This window comes from Halyomorpha halys, unplaced genomic scaffold, assembly GCF_000696795.3.
Source record: "Halyomorpha halys isolate HHAL.00 unplaced genomic scaffold, Hhal_1.1 Scaffold126.1, whole genome shotgun sequence".
NCBI lineage: Eukaryota > Metazoa > Arthropoda > Insecta > Hemiptera > Pentatomidae > Halyomorpha > Halyomorpha halys.
This window is the reverse complement of record NW_027112074.1, coordinates 1,574,977-1,602,129: the sequence shown is the minus strand read 5'-3', so window position 1 is coordinate 1,602,129 and position 27,153 is coordinate 1,574,977. Positions and strand designations below refer to the sequence as shown.

Here is a 27,153-nt window from a genome sequence, read left to right as displayed (position 1 = left end):
AAAAGTTGTTTATTATTCTATTTGTATAGGCAGTACTATGAAAAGTACCGACTACCTGTACACAGAGACTCACCTACCGAAGATGATAATAATGATAGATATGATAATGAGATATTATACAAAAACAATAAGACATACAGACAGTTAGGAGGCGCCACAATGGCGGGACGACACAGGACAAAGACGCCTATTATTCTCTCGCCGTGACAACACAGAATGTTAAAACTATATCGGGTTTATATTAGGCAGTGGTCGCATAGAGGTGATATATCCTGGGGATGTGAAGGCATCCTACGTGACTGCAGCTTATTGGGCCGTTCTGTCTGGAGGGTCCTTTATTATCCAGGAGTGCAAGTGTGTATCTTTACAATAAAGTAAAACACTTTTTTATTGTTGAATAACTTATACTAAAGTAGTATAAGTCAGAAAAATAAGGACAAAAAATGAGTACCTTGAAATAATTGACTGCTACGATATAAGGATAGAATAAAACATCCAAGTTGTTCGGATGGGTGTATCCTGAAAGTCCAAACATGAATTAGCATCCCAATCATAGGGATCACAGATTCCAATATAAATTTGTTTAGTGATACTATGTCAACAAATATTGGTTGGAAGGCCCTTGCCGATGCGGCCCAGGAGTAGAGGAAAATATTATTGCAGAACATTCGATTTGGTTATTTAGGAAACACATGAACAGAGCATTATTGTTTGTATACAATGAGTATAAATGTAAGAACCCATCAAATCACTTTTACCCTTTGTCTCAAACTTACTGAATGCCCTAAAATATCCTTTAATAATGTTGCTTTTACCCCTGTAGAACAGATCCGCTATCTTGCACTACATCTAGGTATACGACTAACCTGGAATCCTCACAAAATATTGAAAAGACATGTCGATTTCGACTATTACAGCACCTACTGGACAAACGGTCAAAATTTCCAATTCATTAAAAAAGACTGATCTACATGACAATTATGAGACCAATCTGAACAAACAGAGTTGAAGTTTGGTGCTCCACTAAACCTTCAAATTCCTCTCGTATTCAATCCTTACAATCTAAAATCCTTCGTAAAATCCTCAGTAGTACTTTGACACAAATAAAATCAGCAATAGAGTTTAATGTTCCATATGAAACCGATCTAGCCCGAACCAGATGTCAATCCTCCATTATAAATTCCCTAACTATTAAAACCGTCTAGTTTATAACCTTGCTTCTTCTTCTATTTCGGACAATCCTCCTAGGTGCCTGAAAAGAAGATAGCCTAGAGACATTCTAGTGTAGAAATATGATTGGAGTGCTACCAATGGGTAGTTTCCTACATGCCTGTTTCACTCCATTCTTATCTTACATCAAATTTACTTAATGTGTTTTTATGTTGTAAATAGCCATAAAAAAATGTAAGAAAATAAACAGAAACCAAAAGTCGCTTCCAATAATGTAAACCAATAATTATTTATTTATGGAAAAGCATGTTAGACTCGTTTTAGGTCCTCAAAAACTCTTAAATACGAATATATTAGCAAAAACGAAAAATATTTTAAGAGAAGATTTTAAGTTTTCCGGAAGATCTATCGGTCCAGGTTGTTACCCCCCCCCCCCTCTGATATAAACCCATATCAGCGGTACATAGATGCCAAATATATTTTTTCTATATATTCTATATTTTATATATTATATTGTAAATCCCTTTTTAAGAATGTTTGAGAAATCTAAAAACGAATCTAACATGCTTTTTCTTAAAGAATTTTTATTTGAACTCCTTTATAATCAATATCCTCTATAATAAATTTGTTCCTAATTTTTTAGGAAAATTTTCCTAATTTTCTACTTTAAAAAAACGATGGGTATGTAATAACATTGAACACATGCAAAGCAAAGGCGGAATGCGATGATATAAAAAATTTCAAAAATTATATGAAGTATCTTTTTCCTCGGCTCTTAGACCACAGTGGAAAGAACCCTTGGAGGAGTATTATTTTTCGACCCAGAACCACCAAACGAAAAGGTTTGGCTGAAATCAGTAATCTCACATATGTAGCTTCCCCTTGTAAAGTGAAGTCAAAATAGGTTACTGTAAGGTATACAATATTCTCGCCATTACAATTAATTTGATACATCTACTAATTAAAGTTTTATCAACACTGATAATTATTTATATATTCTACTAATTCTTTTTTTAAAAAACATTCATTCATGTTATGAACTTTATTACATTATATCTCCCTTGTGAGGTAAGATTACTTCGATCAGAAACAAATTAGTCACAAATGGAATTCAGGCGCCACTATTATCATAGGCGCTTCTTAAACGCCCATTTAAATGCAATATAATATATCTCATTAATATTAATTATATATATACTACAATTCCCTTGAACAATTACACAGCTAATATAACTTCTGGGTATTGCATTATTGTATTCAAATTAAATGGAGGTAGCAATATCCTGGACTACCATATAGTTCTATAACGCAGATATATTTATACGATCGCTTATAAATATGCATATTAGTCAAACGATTGTCTTCCTCTTGACCACATATAAAGTACTTTCCTGTCCGTGAGTTGCATACTTTACAAGTAACGGGTCATATATGGCTGCGTTGCAGTTAGCTGCACATCGTTGCAACTATAATATTTATATTTAACCCTGACTAGTCACATTGTTGTGAAAAGTGGTTATGGTTTATCACCATATATTTATTACATAAATATAAGTACAAGTTACCACTATTCTACTGCCAGAGAGGGAAGGTTCAGTTTTCAGTCCGTGGGGCGCCAGGAATAAATAACAACCCGCCCAGGGTAGAATCAAACCGGTGCCGCTGTAGACTCGAGGTTGCTAAAATAACAACTCAACACACTCGGCTACCATGGCTTCGGATTTAGTTTATATGATAAGGCCACAGTACAATACTGGATTTTATTATTCATTGGGCAATCCAGTGCAAGCTTTTTATTAAGCCAGCGTTTCTAGCAAGTACTTAGCTCAGTAACGCTTTCTCATTATTTCTATCTTCCTTTTTATCCTTTTATTATCTTCTCTTAAAGTTTCTTTTTCAGTATATTTCTATTGCGTTTGAAAGTATAATTTTTTGTAATTGTATTACTAATTTCACAATTTTTGCGTTCTTAAAATCAGTTGATAAGAAGCTTTATTTGAAAATAACAATTGGCTAATGATTTTTTCTATTTTACTTGGATACACAGTTGATGCAAAATGTACCTAGTCAGCATAAATGCGGTTTTTTTTTTTTGGTCACCTCTACACTTTTTTTCTTCTGTCTCAATATAAATTTTCTATACATATTTTGTATCATTAACTCCGGAGATGTAAGTATGTAAAACTAGATACCTATATCTCTAGAAGCCTAGAAAATGGCTCTCCTACTAAAATTAATTAAGATATCTAATATTTTTTAAATATTCATTATATATTTCTGCTATTAAATGTCATTTAGTAAATTAATTTACTTTCGTATTTTCTCAATATTCCTGAATGATTTCATTGAAAAAAAAATATCATAATCTTCTTCTTAGCCAGACCGTGATAAGAAAGTAGTTCTAGTTGAACAGTGGTTTCTTTTTGTCGTAGGAAACTTTTTGTGGTTTGATATTCCCAGCCAAATGGTGCGTGGATCCGTTAAGCTGTGGGATACGCTTCTTGGCTCTCTACTAGTTACTAATCGACGTTATATTAAAATGTCAAGATTAAAATAATTATAATTAATGAATAATATATTAAATATATTTTAGTGTTTATTATCAGTTGTGATGAAATAAGAAGCACTATTGTTGTTCACACAAAGTATAAGTGTACTGTTCGTTTTTTTTCCATAGCCTTATCTTCTTTTGAGTAATTATATTTTTCCGCAAAATTCCTTTTACTGCAAAACGTAACAGAATTTGGATGGAGCTCACCTTTTGAAATCGAGGTTACACTAAAAATAAAACTATAATTAAACTTTTACAGCCTCTATTTGAAAAAAAAAAATCCATGTAATTTAGCAGAAATACTGACTTTTGAGGTGTTTGTTTTTATCTGAAACTTCGTTTCATTTTAAAACATTCAATAATGTGTTAATGTTCGGATATTTATAACATAAGTTAAACTGATATAATATAAAATGATGGTGGGGCACACCATTAATTTGAACTGTGTGATTACAGTGGCGCCTTCGCAGTGGGGCGCTGGTGCCAGGAATTTTACTAAGTGGTGGAAGGCCTGTGGTTTTTCTTTCTTCCATAGTATAATTCGTACAAACATCCAATAAAACAAAAACTAACATTTTTTTCTGGGACGTTGCAAGGATCTGTCCCCTTGATCGACGTTCTCGCCAGAGGAGTTCATACTCATTCTAAACCCACATAATTAATCAACTATTACTATAGAACTTAATTAGTCTTATTTTATTTTATTTTTTGTACCCTCCTAGGGAATAAAATATTGATTTCCATGTACAAATATGTACTATAAGTACTCAACCCTTCGAATTAATCTGTTGGAAAAAAGGGAGGTTAATTAATCTATTAAAAAACATAGAAAATAAACAGAAACAAAAATAAAATATATCGGCTATATATAAAATATGGACTTTTTTTTTCTCACCCATCTATTAATTTTATTATTTCAAACAAAAAAATATGTATACATAATACATAATACATAATGAACATACATGTCTCTTCTTTGCCTGGAGGGAATTTTAAGGTAGGTAGTGGGATCCGCTTTGTGTAGGGGAGCACTGTGGCACTTACTTGCCGTTTGCGTCGTCACGAGAGAGAAGAGACTTCTCTACTAGTGTTGAAAGGTTGGGTTTAGACTGTGTCTGAACCCCTTCCCTCGGCGTGCACGTCGACTAAGTAAACATGCCTTGCCACCTCCAGGTCTTGGTGGAGTGGAGATAGCCCCCCGAAGAGTGGCTTTGCACAGGCCTTTAGACTATGAAAGAACGTGGTCTGCCGTCGGCCTATGAACTTCGGAACAGAGGGAAGCTGGAATTCTTGGTGGATGGCACTGTTCCTGACCCCCTGCAGTGTGGTTCCTCGGACGATCCGCCCAAAATCTCCGGATATAAAGAATAAAATTATTAGACCGACTATAAATAGATCAAAATAGAAAATTACTTTTGAACCACTAATAAAAAAAAAATTGAAGGGATCTTCTTGACGTTCAGATTGATCTTGAAAGGGGAAAACCGAAAACGCAGAAGGGGAACTGCAAATTAGTATTTTGTCATGCACTTCACATTTTTCTTGAAGGCAAATAGCAAAGTAAAGACCAAACACGCTTTCCGTTTGTTAAAAATTGAAGGGGACATATTAAAAGTTCTTTACTGTTCAATATCTCATTTACAAGTTAGTATCAATCAGATTGATAGTGCAGAGGACTTCATGGTTTTTATAAGAGGGTAATAGCACTAATGTGATTACTAATATCAATAATTGTCATCTGCATAATATTTTTTATCGATGCTGCTACATCATTATTTATGCTACGAATCGATTAAATTTGTTAATCTGAAAAATGAATCCGTATCGACCGGTATCAGATTCTGGTTGTACCTCGAGGTTCTTCCATATTCCGAATTCATATGACTGTTTCATACTCTTCATGAGTATATGACCATGTGCATCTGAGGAAATATAAAAAGCCGGGAAAAAAACTGACAACAGAAAGCGTTTTCAGTTTGATAGCTGTTTTAATTAGGAGGGCGAGTAAAAAATTACGAACCTTTCAAAACAACAGTTCATGATTATAATCAAACGAACGGTCGTTCCAAACAACCTAATTTCTTTCGTTCTCCATTTCGCCAACAACTTTGTTGTTTTAATCCCCAGATATCTCCGTGTACCTAAATTTTAAATAGTAACAAATATATAAAATAAAAAATCTTGAGAATCGGATTTTTTAAAGATATTTTTGCTTTTGAAATTTTAAATGCAGTGATGATTTTAACTAGCAGGTGGCTTATTTCTACTGATTATCAAGCTTTGTTCAGAAAATTTACTTTTGTTTAGTGATGGTCGTGCTGATATAATATTTTCAAGCGTATTTAAATCGAAAAATAGAATAAAATCTACATGCTACCAATTGTGACCTCCCACGAATAAACCATGTGTTAATGAGGTAACTTTTAACCGATGCCAGATCGTTTCAGAAAAACATAAAAATAATTAAAGAGCCAAGACACATAATGCTGACAGGCGACGGGCACAGCTTATCATCGCGTCAAGGAGGACGACTATTTTAACGTTCTTTGATCTGTAACAAAATAAAAAACAACACGGCAGGTAAGAGGTGAGGACATCATTCAACGACACGAACGTCATACAATAATAGACGTTCTCCAACGGGATTCGAACCCAAGCCAAAGAGGCGCCGTTTCTCACCGCTATTTATACACATAGCGCTAGTGTCAGCACAGAGTGCGGACCATTTCACCTCCCTTCTTGCCGCTAAATATACCCGCCCAATGGCCCGGAGTGCGGAGGAAGCCCGGACAAATTGGCCCTATTAACCCGAGGCGGCTGGCACCAGCGCGCTCTATTAGCGACCGATATAGTCTCTTAGTAAATTACTAAGCCAACACCTAAGAGCTTGGACAGATTTGTAGCCAACAGCTATATTACTAATTGAAGCCTTTGTATCGGTCTTCCCGCCAAGACAAATTCTTTGTGCGGTTTAATATTAGTCCTCATCTCGTTAGGGGAGACAAATTGCTTCACTAATATGCCGTTGTGTCTTGTTCATGTGATACAGTGCTGTCTTCATTATGTATAATTGTATAGTCGGGACAACGTGTTCTAATTCTAGCATAGCCCCATTGAAACTTAGAGATTCGTTACTGTAGATAAAAAAATAAGTTATATTCTAATTAGGAGAAAACATAGGGTAAAAAAATAAGGGATTACCTTGAAAAAGCAATTTTAACCTTGTTTTTTGCTTTCTCATACCGATATATGGAATATATAGTAATTTGAAGTATTCCGATCGTGCAAAAATTAAAATACGAGTTTTCGACGAAAATGCTCCTTTTGAAGTCCTGAGGGCACATAACCAAGTCTAGTGAACGTGTATATTTAGCAACTTTTTCGTTAAAATCGATCTACCGAAAATGCCACTTTAGAGTAGATAATTTATACACTTTTTAAGGTTATTCTTAAAAATGGCTCAAGCAATTTTGAATAAACTCGGTAAATAAGTGTACAAATTAAGTAGCCTTAAATATCAGATTGGTATTATCCTAATATAAACAGAATTCACAGGACGAGTTTTTAAAAAAAATCTATCTCTAATGTACCAGTGATTTTGCTCTTTTGATATGAATAACCAGTTACTATTTTTGTCAAAAATAAATAATGGAGAAATATTAAAGAATTGAACAAATAATTAAAGGAAAAATTCTCATACTTGGGTTCGAGTGGAAAATTCCGAGAACGTCCAATACCTTCCTATCACAATTATATGTACATGGCTTCCTTATTTCTAATTAAAATATTGTTTTCGTGGCGGGAACATAGTTGATATTTTTATTTTGACCTCAAGAAATCCTAAACTACAATTTTTTATAGTAAGTTTAAGTTTAAGTTGCGTGTACCTAATTTTTAAATATATACTTTGTGTGTATGGTGTAATTAATCCAATTTTATCCTAGTGAGGGCTACACTAAAATGATAGTGTTATTAGACCTAAACTTTAAAATTAAAATTAGACCTTATTTTTTTGCGCACCACGGTAAGACTACAGCAACATAATGTAACCAAGAAATGAATGGAAAAAAATCAGCTACTAGTTATCAAACTTATTTTTACAATTAATATAAACTCAAAGCAATGTGAAAATGTATAAACGAAAAGGTACTGAAGAGTTATAGAAATATTGTATGGAATATATTAATAATACTGATATTGAAAATCATAATATTATAAATATAGAATATAATAATATTTTTTAGCATTTCAATTGATTAGTAATATTTTAAGGATTATACCCTTTCTTAATTCGGTCTGTTCAGATTAAATTTATCGAAATACAAATAAATATTGTAACCAAAATCTGTTTGTTTTATTGATATTGATGATGTAATACTCAGTTATTTATTCTACATTGTAAATTGTCTGAAATATAATAATATTTTTTAGCATTGCAATTGAGTAGTAATATTTTAAGGATTATACCCTTTCTTAATTTAGTCTGTTCAGATTTAATTTATCGAAATACAAACAAATATTATAATCAAAATCTGTTTTTTTATATTGATATTGATGATGTACTATTCAGTTATTTATTCTACATTGTCAAAACTAATTTTTCTGTTTATTGCTTCACCATAAAGTAAGGTTATGGATCAGATATCAGAAGAAGTAAGGGTATAATATTTTTTTATTATTATTATTTTATTATTATTAGCAAATAAAACAAAATCTATGGAGTCAGCAAATCAATTTTCCGACAAGAATTTTTTATTATATTCTCGATGTAAAGAGCATATTAGTATTATTGGCCCTTTTGCAAAGTAAAATGCCTCTGTAATAAATATTCATAGAGTCAAATAAAGAAGCTGTATATTTGACTTATACCAATTATCAAAACATCACAGCGACTTAACATTTTGTGAGGCCAAACTACTAACTTAATATAAATTTCAGGCTTAAGTTTAGGGGATCGTAGCGTTGGAGACAAGTCATGAAATTATGGAATTAACTTAAACATATGAATGTTGTGATCAATTTTATGTCTACGAGTTTTATATTTATTATTTTTTAATATATATATTTATTACTTTACCTATTCGTTATTTTTATATCTATTGCCCCTTATTTTTAAATGTTTATAACTTTTTATAATTATCACTTATGTATTTATTACTTTTATTTAAATGTATTTATTTTTTTATACATGTATGTTGAGTATTTTTTTAGATTTTAATTAAATGTAATTGTTCATGATCATATAGGATTTTCATATATATATATTTTTTTCTATATTTAGAATTTTTACTATTTGTTATACTGAGATAGAGTTATATGTAGAAATACAGGTTAATAATACAAGAAAACAAATTGGATAATTGTATAAAAAAAAAAAAAGATGGAAAAAAAAAATTAGGAAAAGATAGAAAAGGAAATATATTGAAGAACTAAAACAATTAGAAAAAAAACATGTACTATTATTACGTATTATAATATTTGCTGACTACGCCCGTGTAATGTTAGAATTATAAGCAATTGTCCATACTACTTTTAGTATGCTGTGTGTATATTTGTATATATCCTAATGTAGTTGGATATTTTTTAAATTAAGTGTTTCTCGCATTTTTCTATACGAGTAAATAAAAAAAATGAAAATAAAAGCTAACTCAAAAAAGTATGAGGTCTATATCTCAATTTTTGATGAAATTTGAAGATAAGATTTTTTTTTTTTTACGACATACATCAGATACAGGAGCTCATGTGCACGGTTTTCGTGTTATTGCCGAAAAAATATGAAAAAAAAACCTTGGTTAAATTATTAAATTAATTATTAAATTAGTAAGAGTTTAAGATCCTCTATAAATAAGTTTCGGTACCAAGTTTGACAGATAGTAATGTTTTTAATTACTTCCAGAAGTATGTTTTGTAGGCTGGGTTTTGGGCTTCGGACTCTTTCCTGTACTAACTCATGTTTGTAAATATTCTATCTCAAACAATAATTCAGCGATGACAGTGAATGCCGCTGTGACAGTAGACATTATACATTATATAGACAAGAAGCGATTGCTAATTGATCCAAGTTGCGGCTAACCGCAGGCAATGCTCGTCGGTAATTAGCCAGTGGGCGGACTCCATAGCTAGAGTTGGCATCGCGTGAGTGGCTCCTTGTCCTCTTTGCTTCACGAACCTCTTTGGTCATCGTCTTCTAGATCCTGCGTGTCTTCTCATGTTTGCTTTTAATTTAGGATAACCGGCTTAATTAGTCAAACTGCCGATCAAATATTCACCATCCACAGGCCTGTCCGATATCACGCTCTCTTAAACGTCCTAACCTAGATCCGAATGAGAAGGAAACCCAAACCTGTCAATTATATTCAGAGTTGGTATTTTGTTTTATTCAGTCAAGACCACTAGAGAAAACAGTGTTAATTGGGCGAAATGGACAACATTATTAGTCTCAGGGCACTTGTGTGTATGACGGACGATCACGAAAACTGCCGGTGGCGGATAAAATATAAAACGGCATAAAACCCACCACTCCCGCACTCCGTGGTAACCTTAAATATCTGCCTTTTCAAACAGAGCGAGTATTTCGATGTACTACATATCACAATCTCATAAGTGGAGATCATATCACAAAAAAGGCTATCCATCCCGGCCGGACCAGCCCCACTAACACTCCCAGGCAACGACGGTCCTATATCACTTTTGAAATATTTGCTTAAAACGGATAGAGGAGACTTTAAGATAGTTTAATAGAGCAATATTTAAAAAGCGCCTGAAATTAGAAATCAGCGTGAAACCCTCTTCTGCCACCCTCTGTGGTAGTCTTACTTATCTGACTTTTCAAACAGACACTTATAGCGAGTATGTTGGTCGATGTACGGCATGTCACAATCTCACAAGAGATCATAAAACAAAAAAAAGGAAATCCTTCCCAGCCGGACCCACCTCAGCAAGACCCCCCAGGGAGCGACGGTCCTTTATCACTCTTGAAATATTTGCTTCAAACTGGATAGTTAAATCGAACAATATCTAAAAAGCACCAGATATTGGAAAACAGCATGAACTGTAACTTCTGTTATAATTTCTATCTTTACTCGTTCGGTTGGTTACTTGTGTTGTGGTTTTTGTGAATTTGTTTCTTTTCTTTTTCAAATTGGTTTTGTCATATTTCTCATGAGATTTTATCAATGAAATGATGAAAATTTTAATATAGCCTTATACGGAAGAAAACGCTATCAACTATTTCCGGATTTAGGCCTCGTTCCCCTACGCTGCGTTAAAATAAAAGAAAATTAAGGCAAAGAAGATTTTTATTGCCAACATTAATATAACCAATGTAGGCAACTACTACTCATTGACTCTGCGTCTTCTAGATCGGTGGATTCTGTTTTGTCCACTATGGAATCATTTTCATTTCTGCTATGTTTAGTTGTTGTTGTTATTTTCATATATTTGCTGGAGATTAGAATTTTATTGTTGGATAATGACCACTAAGAACACTGTTTTTATTTTTTTTTATTTTGATAAAGAAAAAGAATGTATAAAAAGAGGCTATTTTTTTTTTTTAAATTTTGTCCACTATAAAATAGTCAAAACATCAAACCCATTCTGCTTCTATTATAATAACTGATCCGGTAATGCTTCGCTGTTGCTAGATTAGTTCATTTATACAAATGAAATGAACAGAATTAAAACTTCAATTGCATAGATAGTAATTGTAGTGCAAAAATCATGAAACTCTTCCATAGCTTCAAGGTACTCCACTGATTAACTTCAAGTATTTCCAATGCCAATAGGACATTAAAGACATACAAGAATTACCTACATCGTAGTCCATTTGAATTTGAGATAGAATACAATGTATCTGTGATATTAACCCTTATCAGTAGCTTTTCATCCGTGATCCCCACACAAAATTTCAATATTGTAAGTATAACATTTTAGTCAGAAATCATTTTATACTTATTTTACACATATATGAGAATCAAATAAGTATTTAATTAGAAAAGGCAGTGATATATATAACTGGAGGTGTCAAATACTCTGTTACGAGTATTTAAGTACTAAGCCGTTCTGCCGATTCATTCAACAAAAAATACCCTTTTTACCCGACAAATAACCCACTCTCGGAGAATCATTGTAACTCTTACAGTCACGATTGTACTGTCTCAATAGTTCTGGTGTGATAGTACAATTAATGTCATTGAAGTAACTGTCAGGTTAACTATAGCAAAATAAGCCTTGACAATGAACTATCGTACACTTTCGGAAATGTTAGCCAATACCATGGCTTAACTATTTGATGGTTACTGTCATTACAGCATTTACTATCGTGACTGTAATGTTGCACTGCGTTTGTTGTGGTCGCCTAACCAAATGTAATGACGATAGGCGGGAAAACATTATTCTTGTTATTCGCTAAAAAATTTACTTAAAAATAATCCGTCGTGGGCACCAAAAATGAATCCACCCCCGGCTTCAATTCTACTACGGACCGCAAAATCAAATTTGGCCAAGAACTTAAAATTATTGCTTTCGACATGTTTTGCCTTGTCACCTCCCGATTGACCGCAGTAACAAAGTACTCTTGTCACGTGAGAAGTGACTTACGACCAATAAGGATCAGTTATATTTTATCTACCTATAACTACCTCAAAATCTAGCAAATGGATCCTTCATTGACAACGTCAGAAAGGGAAGAATTTTTTCTTTCCTTTGTTAGCAAAACATCGCAATTTGGTCGAATGTATAGGAATAATAAAGATTTCGGGTTGAATTTGTTTGTAGTAGTCTTGACGGTACCGGTTTAATTTAGTTTTACTGTTTTGATGGGTCTTGCTATGACGGTAACTATTATACAATGCCTTTGCAATTGCAGTTTCTGCTGTGGCTGTAAAGTGTCACTCTATAAACTGGATTTTACGTGATAGTAGCTTCACTACCGCTACGTCTACTGCCATCCATCAAATAGTGCGACAATACTGCCAAGCATAAAACTATCATACGGTGTATCCTACGATAATGGACATGAGCCAAATAATTCCAATACTTTTTAATTGATTTTTATTGTTACGTTTCAAAAATTGTTAAACTAAAATCTATTCATACTGTAATTTTTATTATAGTTGGTGGATAATTTTTATCGAATAATTATTTTAAATAAAAATCACATAGTAACTGTTATTGTGAAATTTATTGACAACAATAATAACGATCTCAGGCCCTGCTGGTACAGGTTATATTAGGCGGGCATTGTGCACAAACACTTGTGCCCGCGGTCACAGTATTAGGGACTATTGTTATTGTGGTTAATTCGAATTGCTTCATCTATCAATATACAATATTTTAATTAAGTAGTTTAGTAACAAGATAACAGATGTCGCCACAGACCTGTGATCTGGTTCGTCCTCTTGATCCCATGTCGAATTTTAATTTGGCTTTGTTATGATAAGAATGAAAGAGTCAAATCACCTCGAGAGAGATTAATATCAGTGAGCCGAGATCCGTTTAATTTCAACACAACTGTGGGGCCCCTTGATTAAATCGAGCCTATAATTCGGGCGTGAGAGGGCGAAGGGTGCCATGGGGCCACACGCCGGTCGTGTGTGGCAATGAACACCCGGCCACAATACAATTATCGAGTTTGTGATATCGATAGTTACGATTAGACTGAATAAATTATTAATGTCGTTACATTCTGAAGTGTCATAAATTAAATTACTGGTATGGCAATAATGGAGTAATAAATATGTATTTAAGGCATCTAATGTAATTGAATTTTTATTCCTGTAGTTGACGATCATGTTTGAGCCTTAGAACCGGCTTAATGCTATGTTGCTCTCGATTTCGTTGAGTTCCAAAATATCTCGAAGTGAATAACGATCTCTGGATGATTAATTGTTTTTTTTAATGTTGGTGGGAGATGTGCTATGCTCCTAGGAATAATTAATAAACTGATCATATTTAATATGGCTGTTTAAATATCAGCAGATTCCTTTTCTGGTTCTTAGGGAAGATGGGATTTGACAAATGAAGTATCAAACGAAACAAAATTTCACGTAGAAGTGACGAATATCCATTTCGACTCTTAAATCCTTAAATATGTTTTTATAACAGATATTTCGAAAACTGGGAGGTTTCTTAATTGTTTTAAAGCCCAAAAATAAACCGGTTTTGAGATAGTGCACGAATCAGACACGGGTTAAACCTCATTCTAAGGTTTGTTTTCGCATCACCATGGTAGCCATGGGTTACTTATGACATGTTTCGTTCTTTTCTATGCCAAACCATAAAACAATTCGAAATATGAAGAAAAAAGGATATCACAAAGATCTCTTTTGTATTAATCAAGTAGAAAGAGTGAAGCAGTTATTAACTCTTTAGTGGAATATTTTGAGAATGTTATAGTAAAAATGCATAATATTTCACAATTTCTTTTAATTCAACGATCTAAATTCACATTAAAATATCCAATAAACAGATTATAGTTTTGATTTAAAGACAATAAATCGTAGGGCTATATTAGCACCAGCTATTGACATGGAAAATCCAGTCATTGTTGGAGAAAACGTACTAAATATTGACATGGTCTAAAAAATGCAAATTTGTTAAGAAAATATTAAAGAATTGGCATGAAAAGTCCTCTGTTTTTACCTAAAGATATCACTATCCTTTTTCGATTAAAATTACTGTATATAGTCTGATTAAATAAACATATCAATATTGTAACAACAATATGAAAATTAGCCATATCTCTCAGGAATGCCCATATTTCACGTTACACCTCAGTAGCTTAGGATTAAACCCAGATATTTCAAAAATCCTTTAGCCATGATGAACAAACAATAAAAGTAGTATTGTATTTACATTATTAAAATCATAAGGTGTACTATCACAAATATGACATCGAATAGAAAAAATAAAAATTAAATAATAAAAAAAAAATAATGAAACAAATTTAATTAAAATTAAATTAGAAATTAATTACGTTGATGACCACTGATGTTTTACGCCACTAAACACAAACAAACGTCCTGGGCAGTACACTCACAACTCTCACGCCAGCTGTATTAAGCAAACAATGTTACAAGTTGTTAATTTAATTACAAAATCAGCACCTTCTTCTTCAAAGTTTTACTCCAAGACCATTAAATGTGTACCCAAAGGACGCTTTGTACCGAAATACGCAGCCCTGACAGCCACAGCTATAAACGCCTCAGGATTATAGACTGACGCATTAATAACCGTAGTCGTTCCTTTGAAGATGTGCATCTGGTAGCGTGTACTCATGGCACATAACTCCCTGAACTATATCGTCCGTGGGACTCCTATCTGCTTCTACAGGAATATCTACACAAGGAGTTATATGGTCCGTGAATCCACAGTTGGCTCATGTTCTTTCAGCTAAAGACAATAATTGTAACACAGGACAATTAAAAAACCTCATATGCTTTTTCGGGAAAATATCTTTGTCTTCATAATTCTATTGCGTACTTAATTACTTTTCAAGATTGATGATTTGTTGTTAGAGGAGTCTAAGCCGTTGTTAAAACATGCGTGTATCTAAAAAATAAGTTTTAGCATTGGTAAACAAAAGAAGTTGATAAAATGTCTAATTTTAATTCCCAACTTGGAGTTTAATCGAGTCGCTTCCGAAATATATCTATATCATAAAATATTCGGATGAGCGAAATAAATGGATAGAATTTTCAAGAATTTCAACATTGATCCACAACTTTCTTCCAAATGAGGTCTGAATCTGAAGAGCCGTTTTCGAAATATTGGTACGCCAAAGGAAATTATATTTACACATGGGAAAGTTAAGGTAGATGATGGAACTAGACAAAATTGACAATTGAATAATCCTAAAACTTTTCTCTTCAAATGGGCCAAATTGAACTAGCCGGTTTTTAATAATACTTTGGCCAAGGAAAAATACGTTTACGCATGCGTAAGCGAAAATATGTACGTAACATTAATAAATAACGGAAAATTAATATACACATTTTTTTATTACTTTTCTCAGGCATTTAGCAAAACGATTCGCTCAGTATGTTATTTGTGCTATGTGAATAACTTATGACTGGGCTACTCCTTTATGTTTGCCATTTTATGTCCCCTCTTATATAACATTGTTATGATGATATTCTTATCTTCTTTCTTAGGCTTATAAAATCAATTTGTCTTCCATAGATACTCTCATTTCACAACACTGCACCGAGTTGAAGAGAGCCCTTATAAGTATTTTCTGATCAATTATAAATAATACACTAGTTGAATTAATTGATTCATTTATAAACTAATATTTGAAAAGTAACAAACATTAAAAATGAAAAATTATACATTTACAAGGAGTATTTTTTAATTTTTTTTTTTTAGTTAGAATTTTTAATTTTTAGTTAAAAAATCATGAATTACTTCTTAAAAATCAATTGATTTAGGTACATCAGTTTCTGTCACTATCAGTGATAAACTGATCAACCTTTCTTGAAGCAATCGTTATTCTAAATTCATTTTTATTTGTGGATCACGGTAGTAATTGGACTCTTGGGGTGAAGATGGCACTGGTCAGGGCGACTAATGAAAGGACTGTTTTGTTATAAACAGTGTATTAACTTCTAGAAACACTTACTGCGGTTTTGAACATTAGCATCAAAACAAGTTTGCAAAAGGCTCTTTTATTGGTTGAATAAAAGGCTAAAATTAAATAGTGTAATTAGAATGAAGGATGAAGTAAGAGTAATAAGGACATGAAATATAAATGTTAAAAATAACCCCCAAAAGCTGACAATATCAACACGGCAGAAGACAGAATCCGGTGACAAAGGCTTGTTGAGCAGGCCAGAAGACCCTTGTTGTGCCAATAAAGAAGAATATTGTCCATATTTTATGTCTTTATTCATTAAAACTTATAATAGATACCCCTTTATAAAGGATATACTCATAACGGACAAGTGCATTAAGGTTCCGGCCTATTACATATTTGAATCCTATTATGGACCATGTCCATACCGGACCCTGATACCAACTTATTCTCTATCAGCATTTTTCACTCCTCTATAACCGAGATACATATACAAAATTTTGTCGGTCATAAATTATAAATGCATTCAAAAAAATGATGGTTGACTCGTGATTCCCATAGAATAAAAGTTAGATTTTTTTTTTAATTGTATAAAAATCATATGGTTGTTTTTTTAAAATTTATTCATATCACTGCTTAAGTGATGATATGTAAATAATTTTACTATAGAGGACAACATTAATCTTCCTGCGAATGTTATATAGAAGTTTTTTTAATGTAGTAATTTTTTCGGAAGTTGATATTAACACCATGATAAATAAATTTCCATTAGCTTACCTTGAGGTTTGGCAGAGAGGTCTTGGACCGCCGACCTGGAGTCCTCGCTGGAATGGTCGGAGCCCGGAGAGCCCTGACAGGGCCTGTAGTGCTCGGGGATGTAGGGCAGCCAGGCCGAGTAGAGCAGGGGCAGGGGCAATGGGGCCGGGGGCGGCGGGGGCTCCGACAGCAAGGACTCGATCGTGAAGAGCCGCTTCGTCTTCTCTCCTTCCATCATGTCCTCAGCATCTTAGCACTCCTTAGAGGTGTTTGGTAGTTGTGTAGTACTTTTGACTAGATGATCCTTGGTAGTAGTCCTGGGTAGTAGTCTGCAACGAAAGATGTAAGTAGAAAGAAGTAAGATGAGGAAGGATAAGTTACAGGGTTACAGTAATGTAACTGAAACCGTGTGCATTATAACCAAAGCTGGTCAGTATTTGAATATCAAAACTCTGCTATGAGGCGCGCATTACACGATATTCCTTTACTATAAAAAATCCAATTTCGGGGTTAATAAAGATGAAAATAACTAATATCAACTTTATTAATGCCAAGAATTCAAACAACAGTTTTAACTGAGCTCGGCTTTATTGAATTCGAGGTTCCAAATATATTTTTCCTTTTTTATTCTTTAAAAAAATTATAAAATAAAAGGTACTTTAGAGGAACTTTTTTTTTTTTTTTTTTTGTCAATCCATTCCATAAGCCCTTAATCTACTCCATTAATGGTAAAATCTAGCTGAGATAGGAGAACATTTAGTTTTACATTCATATATGGAGTTTAATCAAAATCGTTAGAGCCATTTTTGAGAAAATCAATTATTTAGTGTAGCACTTACAATTAGTTGATAACTTCAAAAATGTTGTTGTAACATTCCAGGAATATAGCAGTCTTAAATATTTAATTTCAGATCATTGTGCGAGACTTGATCGTTTGAACCCAGAGGACCTCAAAGCGTTTATGTTCATTAAAAATAGAATCCGCAATTCGGACTATAGTAATTTATAACCTTACTATATATTCCATAGATCGGAAAGTGACAGTAAAAAAAAAAGTATTATGATACTTTGGGATTTCCATTTCTTCAATTCTAAAAGTTCTCTTAGGTCAATGTGACCCAACTTTCAAAACCGACATACCTCATTAATTAGTGATTAGGAGCCCAGATCTCGGCGATTGGACCACTTTAAGTTGCTTATAAGTAAACTGGAAATTATTAATCCTCTTAAATTAATGACGTATGATTCCAGTTTTGAATGTCGGATAACAACGTGGATTCAGGTTGAACTTAAAATCGGGTGCATCAGAGACAGAACTTGGGGACGGATTCCGACGCACCGGAGCAGCCGAAGAATGCCAAGCAGGAGCCGACTGGAGGCCGACGATATGACGACGACCTGCTAATTGTCTGGAGTCGATTCACGTCCCTGGAGAAGCTCTGGGGAGCAGTTACCGCAGCTTTATTCCGCCATTGTTTTATAATTAATAAGGGATGAGGGAACGATACATATGCGGCCCGTGTGTCCCGTACTCCTGATGGAATACTAATCGGGAGGCTGCCGTGGCGGCTGAGGCTTTGGCTGTGCTCCGCCCGCGAGATAGTAGTGTCAGAACTACGCTCAGCCTGGCTTAGTTAGAACTACAATCGGTCGTCGGCTGCATATTAATATTAACGCCCTGTGCACAACATAAAAGCGAGCTGTTGGTGATAAAATATCGCCTCTATAGAATGAGGAATTAATTTGAACTAATAATATTCATATTATTAGAAATAATATTCATTGTAGTACAGCCCTGGTTACACGACTGCCACAATCACTATCATTGAGTAAAATATAAGTACGTTTTTACTCCATTAATCGCAGAGAGGTTGGTTATCCTTCAAGTTTCCAACCTATTCTTGCTTTAGAGGGAAGCTCGAGATTCGTTGAACAGCAAATTTCCTATTTCAAAAATTGAACTTTTATAATGGCAACAGAAGCCTATAACTTTTTCTTTATTTCCATGTTTAGACCCAACATTTCTGCCCATCCTTCCCCAAGGATTTTTCCTTCCGAACACAGAAGTCATATCCAGACTATGTTTGAATCCCTGAGAAAAGAAGTGGGAAGACCCTGGTCTTCTCACTGCCTTTCCTGAAAGGCAAGGTGCAGAACATATGAGATACCTCCATATTTATTATTGTGTATTTTATTATTTTTCTGAGTTGTTTTTTCCTATATTCTCCCTTTAACTAAACTGTAGCATTTATAAAACTCAACTTGAGCTGTTTCGAAATCGATATGTTACTACCACCATTTTATTTTGATATTCTCTAAATCAATGCCTTATTCAGTTCCTGTGTTTACTGATATCACACGTCAGATGCACGTCACATACATCCGGGATATTATCCGGGAAACGTCATAGAGACAGCTGATAGGAAAACTGTGTTGTAGGATTGATCTCGAAGATATGGATTTTTCAAAATTTGAGCGAAGGGAAGTATTTAGGCCAATATTATTAGTTTTTATTGACAATAACTAATATATATTGCTAATGCAATAACAAAATGAATAAATACCAGATATAAATTACACCAGTCAACACAAATTTAGATTCTTGGTTCTAAATGTCATATTTAAAGTTTCTTTTAAGTAACTAATAAAATAAAAAATGTTCTTATGATTTAGGTTTGCATTTTTAGAAACTAGAATTAAATTTCGGAATTTAAACTAGAATTTCACAATTGCTACTCCCTAATTATATGCCTTAGAACAAGCGTATCAAACCTTATTCTAACCATAACCAACGGTTCATAATACTGAGGGGGGTCATAACATAAGTGGGGGGAGGGTTATTATACTTCTAATAACCAATCTATTCTAAACAGGAGGGGAACCAAGTTTCCATTTCATTGCGCCTTCACGAAATAAAACCTGGTGGAATCGAACCGGCACAGCTACAGAGTTGCTTATGAGGTTGCTCAGTTGACGTCTTATCTCCCTCGGCTACAAACGGCCTCGAGGCGTTCCACAACACTTCTTGTTAAATAACAAGAAATAACCCCTCTACAATGCTCTACCAGCTTTACAGTAAATTATTCGATATAGTAAAGGTTTTTTATACAATTTTTAAATGTCAATTTAGTCATAAAAACAGTTTATAACTATTATTCTTACAAGAATATTATTTTTTACTTATAATCTTACGTAGTCTAATTTACTTTTTTATTCCACAAAGAAAATCTTTTTTTTGTAAATAATATTAAAAATACAGATAAAATCGCGCCCCAATCCAGGTCCTTCAATGTGCCATAATGCGGCATTATGATTGTGAGAGTACTTAGCGACACTTGGTTATTTGAACCCAAGGGGTCTCAAAACGTTTATTTCCACCGAAAACTCCAATTTGAAATTTTCCAGGATCTCAGTACTTTCTTTCACTACATATTTTATTAGTCGTCAAGTTAAAATAAAAATACAAAATCTCTCAACCTTTGTTAGTGAGGAAGCAAAAATATATAAAAAAGGTTCAACTTGAACTTTATTAAATACTTATTATTATATTTGTATAGTCTTTATCAAATGCTCATTAAATGATAATAAATTATAAATTGAAACAGGTTATCTTATAGAACATAAATAAATAATTGTACTCAAAATCTATAAACTTTCTAAGGAATATTAAAATTTTAATCAAATCTACACGAAATAAATAAGCCTATGAAATGATTATTTTTACGATTTCATTTTTTTTTTTTTTTTGCCCCGCATCGACCATAACAAGCGGCTCTAATTTCCGATTCTCCTAGACTGAGCTGTCTAAAAATAAGCACAACTCTCTCCCGAGGAAGGATTAAGTGCCAATTTGGTTGATTACTCACTCAAGGGACATCAGTTGTTTCATTGGCAAGTGCAACCAATTATCAATGTACGCTGACTGCCAAGGAATCTCCATTGCAGCATTACTGGTTAATAGTTTTAGGAAAGACCAATTACAAAAAGGTTTACAGAACATGATCATGTACGAGGAGAATATGATCCGAGGTGCTGTCAATATGATTAGAGGTGCTGTCAATAATATAAAATCAATGAAGTAAAACTTACTTTTTTTTATTGGGAAACATCGTTTATTTTCGCTTATTTATCAATGTATTAATTTCCATTTTTTTACTCAGAGCACCGTTTGGTTATTATTTTCTTTTTTTAATATTTACTATACAAGTTATCTTTTTACTCTCTCTCTCTCTGTCTTACTTCTTTCTTTCTCTTTGCAATATTATATTTTATCTTATTTTAGTATAATTTCTCTTCTTAATGTCCGGTAATGCTGTTTTTTTTTCACTATATTACTGTTACTATCACGTTTTTTTTTGTTGTTTTTTTTTTTTATTTCAGCCCTAAAGAAGCCCTGAAATTTAGGCCGAAAGTTACCAATTATAAGCTTCTGAATTAATTTGAAAAATAAATGGAAGATGGAAATGCAATTTCTTCGAAACGTTCAAGATAAAAATAAATAAACTAAGAACTGCGGTTTTTTAATTTTTGAAATATAATAAAATTGTAAAAAGTGACGGTACGATGGTGAAACAAGTTGATATAACTTGTATATGTTCAAAACCTGGAAAAAAAATTTTTTTAGTTAATTATCAAATTATTTCATATTTATTTATTTATTTATTACTTTTAAAAATGAGATGTTAATTATTCCAAATGAACAAAATGAAAGTTTTGGCGAAGTCCTGCCTTGCAGTAATTAAAGGTCATTCAAAATTACTTTAATATAACGTGTTTGTCATAATCGTCTACTCGTTTTAGAGAAATTACAAGTCATTATTCTATTTTGTGAAATCCAGTTTCGTGTTTAATATGTCAATATAATTTTGATTTATTCTATGGCAGCTTTCTTGTATATTTTTAATGCAACTAAATTCCTGAAAAATGTTTTCATTGATTATTACAATTATTGGAAATATGATCCTTGTGATATCCTTACAAAAAGAAAGTAAAATTCAGCTAAACAAACCAAAATATATATACAAGATAGTTAGAAGTTTCACGCATAACAGACATTCACGGGAACATGATTTTTTTTAGTTACTCAGAGGAGTCCTTTGATAACGGGTTAATATAAAAATAATAGAATAATAATATTAAGTTGTGATAACTGATAAATACGAAAAAACAATAATAAGAATTTATAGTAATTAAAAAAAATTGATAAAAACAATCGTTTTAGGGACACTTTGCCTCAACCATCGTTTTTTTAAAATGATTTATATATTTTTTTCGACTTAAATGGCTAAGGTATAATATGCTTTTTATTTACAGCATAAACTTATCACGTTTAATAAAAATTACAATTATGATTAAAGTAATTAATTTTATTATTTTTACATGCATAATCACTAAATTTTATTAATTAAATAGATAAGGAATCTTATATTGTTGTTATTGTAAGATTTTTTTTTCCACAAAGCAAGTACACATGTAGTTCAATAATGAAAAGATTTTGTAATTTATATTTTAAAAATGCTGGTGCTAACAAGATTTATTATTAAATTAATATTATAGCAGTAAATAAAAAGCTGTTTCCAGATCATTGCAATAATCCTAAAAAAAAAATTGGAAATTAATGGATAGTATGTCCAATTAGGAACTTCATCGTGGGATAACCTATGAAAATGGGGCCCAATTGATAATAAATAATTGGCGCCGTAGACGGATTTTCTTTTTTTGGATTACACGTATTTTGAAACGTAAAACCTGACATTTCAAGGGAGAGGTTTACTGTTATTTTTACAAACACTGAATCCTGAATGAACAATAACTAAGCGTCTCCTAGTTCTACTATAACTAAAATCTTGGCTTAATAAATATCTCATATTTTTGGAATTGCGTTTGTTAGAGGAGTGAAAAGTCTTGATGGGAATTTAATTAATATATTATAATATGGGTTAATTGGTCCATGGTCACTATCATGATGTAAAAAGTAGATAGTTACCGTCATGACAATATAGTCACGCTACGTTCGGCGTGATAGTTGATAGCACAATCAGCGGCAGTAAAGTTACTGTCTTGTTAAAGCCAGTTTATACATTAACAGTAACATTACAGCATGAACTATCATAGCTACTGCAATAATTTCATTTTATAATAGTTGCCTTCATGAACATTTACTATCAGGACAGTACTGTCGTGAAAGTACTATCGCATTAGGCATTGCGTGATAAGTAGTAGTAACATTACAACAGTTCAGCTATTGTCATTTTAAACTCGGTATGGCAGCGTACTGTTGAATCTTACGTAGCTACATGACAAATACCATACAACGCACTTCACTCCCCTGCCAAAAACACCCCAATCCACTATCCCTTTCACCCTCCCTGTGGCCTGGTGAACCAGAACCTATGCTAAAACGGCAATGGTTTTTTTATTTCTATACAGAACTTTAGTAGGTATGTGTTGGGATGTCTCGAAGTGATATGTATTGGTGAACTGCTGATTTGAAATGTGCTGTCTTTTTTTTTTATGAATAGGAATATGACTTTGTGATTTTCTGCGAATTCCTAAATTGGTGGAACATCGTACACTAGGGCCTTGTATATTGCGCTGAAAACCTTGTTTTTGTTTTGATCTTATTTTATTATATTAAGCATATTCAACGGAACTAGACTTAATGTTGAACCTAAATAAAAGGTACATCGACTTTTACTTTTATCGCATATTACTATTCGTTTTGTCCTCACAATGTTTAAGAGACTGTAGTAATTTGTTGTGTGTATAAATAAATAAATAAAAGTCTAAACGAAGTCGAAGGTTCGATGCCAAACACCGCCGTTCAAGCCTTAATCCGCAAGACTAGCCTCAACATAATCCTCCACGCTACGTTTCGGCATGCTCCTTGGACGTTTACCAGTCACCTCAAAGCATATTAACTTTTCGTTCGTTTCTAAGCCCCTAAAATTACTAAGCCCATTTTATTCGTCACATTGCTATGAGCTGAATTATTTTGCAGCTCACACAGTTCAGCGTCGTGTAGCCTTCTAAATTCCATTGTTAACTCATGTTCTTCTGCCCATATATTTTACACAATCCTTTATTTTCAATAATTGTTGTATTGATGTAAGTGGCCACGTTTTGCTTCCCTAGAAAAAGTAATTGTTTTGTAAAGTTTAATTATCTGAACTGGAGGCTTGATAAAAATAGATATATACTCAGGGCCGGATTAACCTAATAGTCTACATATCTTTTTCACCTTATATTAACCTATTTACTATAATATTAATTGTGATATTTATTATATATTACAATATTTATTCATTGTAACGTAATTAGGCCCAGGTTTGGAGCGCACGATGCTAAGGAGCATGGATTTAAAAAGTTTTATTTATGTTCTCCTTATAATTAAAAAATCAATTTTTAATTCAGTTTTAATAATTATAAACATGTATATTTTGTTAAATATTAGTATTATATAATTATATTATGAACGTTTTGATTAAATATTTAGAATTGATTGGTATATTTCATTCTTGACATTATTTTAACTTTAAGTAAAAAGCTCATAAATGGTTGCCTAACTGGATGTGTGAGGTTTGGATTTTTTTATCGGTAATTTAACTGATGCTATACAAACACTTATATATTTATGTTATATAAACATTAAGATTTATCTTTTTTTGAATATTTATGTGTTTAGGGGTTTAACAAGGGGTAGAACAATTAATTTTATTTTGTCGATAGCATGTAAACTAAACATCTATTTATGTTTTGACAGCTAGCTAAGAGATTACATTAACTTTCAATACCTTTTTTGGACAATTTAATTCACTTTGTATACTAAAAATTCAAAAATTTGATTCTCAAGTTATTTTAACTATTAGTGTTATTATGAGATTAAATTAAAGTTATCATATAAATTACTTTCCAAACAGCCTTAACGATCTCTCCCCCTCCTTATGATGGTAAAAATAAAATGACAAATATTTGGCCCTAGGGGCGCCCAAAATTTGAATCCGGCGTTACTTCTACCTAATTTTGAAACTGAAAAATAACAACCACTCTCTCCTTTAAATCTCACATTTACTCCTCCTCAATTTTGGTTTGTTTTTTCTGCATATTTTAGTTATTGTAGACCCCAAATACAATTTCATTGTACTTACAATTTACTACCCTTTCCAACGTTTACTCCTCCAATGTCTCTGTCACCGATATCATCACCGTTTGTATCCAACCAACTAGCAACTTTCAAACGTATTTTGAGACATAATTCTTTATCAACATCAACGTAATAATACTTTGAAAATATAAAATAAAAAAATGTATTAAGTAATACAATATGATTTATAAATACTATTATCTGAATAGTTGGTACATAAACATTAAATAATACAATTTCAACATTTTTATCTAACAACATCCTATTACATTTGTATAATTTTTTTACAAATGTTAACTGGAAATCCAAATTGTATACCAGGGAACTTTTATCTTCAAATATAACTTTTATTCTATTTGTTTATTGCAAATACGACGACATACAAATACCAAAATTTAACTCTTAGATTCATGACAAATACCACCGAAAAACAAACTAACATCAAATTTGCTGAAGGAACAATGTTTTAGTTTATGTATTTTTTTAAAATATTGAAATACGAAAACATTTTATGACACTTAAAAAAAAAATGACAATAATAAGGAGAAAATTTAGGCTCTAAATGACAAAAACTCAAACCCCTATGAAAAATTTTTGTTTCATTATATACGCTTAATTTAATAATACCACAATACCATGTTTAAAAACATTTAAATCTGACATGCATGATAAATACAATCGCAAAACAAATAGTAACTTAGCTGAAGCAACAACTACTTATTTATTATCAATGAATATTCAAAGCGAAGAATCCGATTAAGTATAAATTGCAAACTAAATAGCTTTTATTTTTGTATATTTTTAAATTAATAAATTATGATAACATCTCAGGAAAATTGAAAAAAATACGACGATAATACGAATAAAATTCAGCCTCTAAATAAAATAGTGAAGACTCACCTTAGTGATAAGATAAGAGAGGAGGGACAGATGAATCACGAAACCAAATGACACCGGCTTTGCTACTGAGCTACTCAACGTGGGTGTGACCTGGCGGGTGAGGAGTGGGGGTTAGGTCACGCCCACACCCAACGCTATTGGCCAAACGGCCGGTGGCGGGGGGCGGGACAATTAGGTGACGTCATAATGACCGCCCCCAACGGAATTAGAGTATTGATTAATTACTGTGTAATTTGGACGGTAATGCAGAGGCCCCGCCCACCCTCGTCCTCCTACACGCTATCAATTACCCTCCTCAAAGAGACAGACTTAAGGGATTGATTTTTTCATTACCGCTACGAATGGAGGCTTTTTTTTTTATCGAGTTCTCGATCATCTCTTGCCGGAATGGAAGCTTACAAGATTTTTCTTTGTTATTTATTTTCTCCCTTCACATATTTTTTTTTTTTAATCGTTGGGCCATTTAGTGAAAATTGATTCGCTTCGAAGATTACGTGTTACCAGCGGTATTTACGCCATCCAGGTTTTTTTTTTTAATGCATAAAAAATTTAATATTTATAAAAAATATGGTACGTGGCCCAAATAAAAGGCTAACTTATTGTAATTATTTTTATAACTGCTAATTATTGAATTATCTTATTTAAAGCAGTTTTATATCTTTAAATCTTTTTTGTTTTCACTTTTGCTTAGAAGGAGAGTAGGGTTATACTATTACCCTGGGTGACATAGTACATAGTACTTATTGATTAAAAAATAAACCATCTTTTTACAAATAAGAATTTTACATATATTAAAGTTGGCGTTTGGATGCTAGGAACCATTTTCATTATTTAAAAATAAAAATTCATTTGCAATAAGAACTAATTTTGCCTTTGTAGTAGTATAAAAAATATCATTTTCTTTTGTTTTATAATATAATGTACTTGTTTAAAGCTGGCTACCTGTCGGTGCATTTGTTTTAGTAGCTGAAAATCATCTTTCCAGAGTAAGTGTTAGTCTGATTAGAACCTAATTCCGACATTTACATCCATGAAAGGTCTGTTCTAATGGATATATTTAAG

The 27,153-nt window shown here is 32.6% G+C and overlaps 1 protein-coding gene across 1 annotated transcript in view; it reads right to left on the bottom strand.

Moving 5' to 3' along the window:
* Positions 1-26,166, bottom strand: part of LOC106678152 (homeobox protein unplugged) — a 32,128-nt gene extending 5,962 nt beyond the window's left edge. Inside the window, exons 1-2 of the mRNA XM_014416511.2 lie at positions 26,092-26,166; positions 17,070-17,377 (exon numbers count right to left, since the gene is read on the bottom strand). Coding sequence (XP_014271997.1) covers positions 17,070-17,286 — 217 coding nt within the window. The 5' untranslated portion in view covers positions 17,287-17,377; positions 26,092-26,166. The remainder of the gene's footprint in view (positions 1-17,069; positions 17,378-26,091) is intronic.
* Positions 26,167-27,153: the final 987 nt, after the last annotated feature.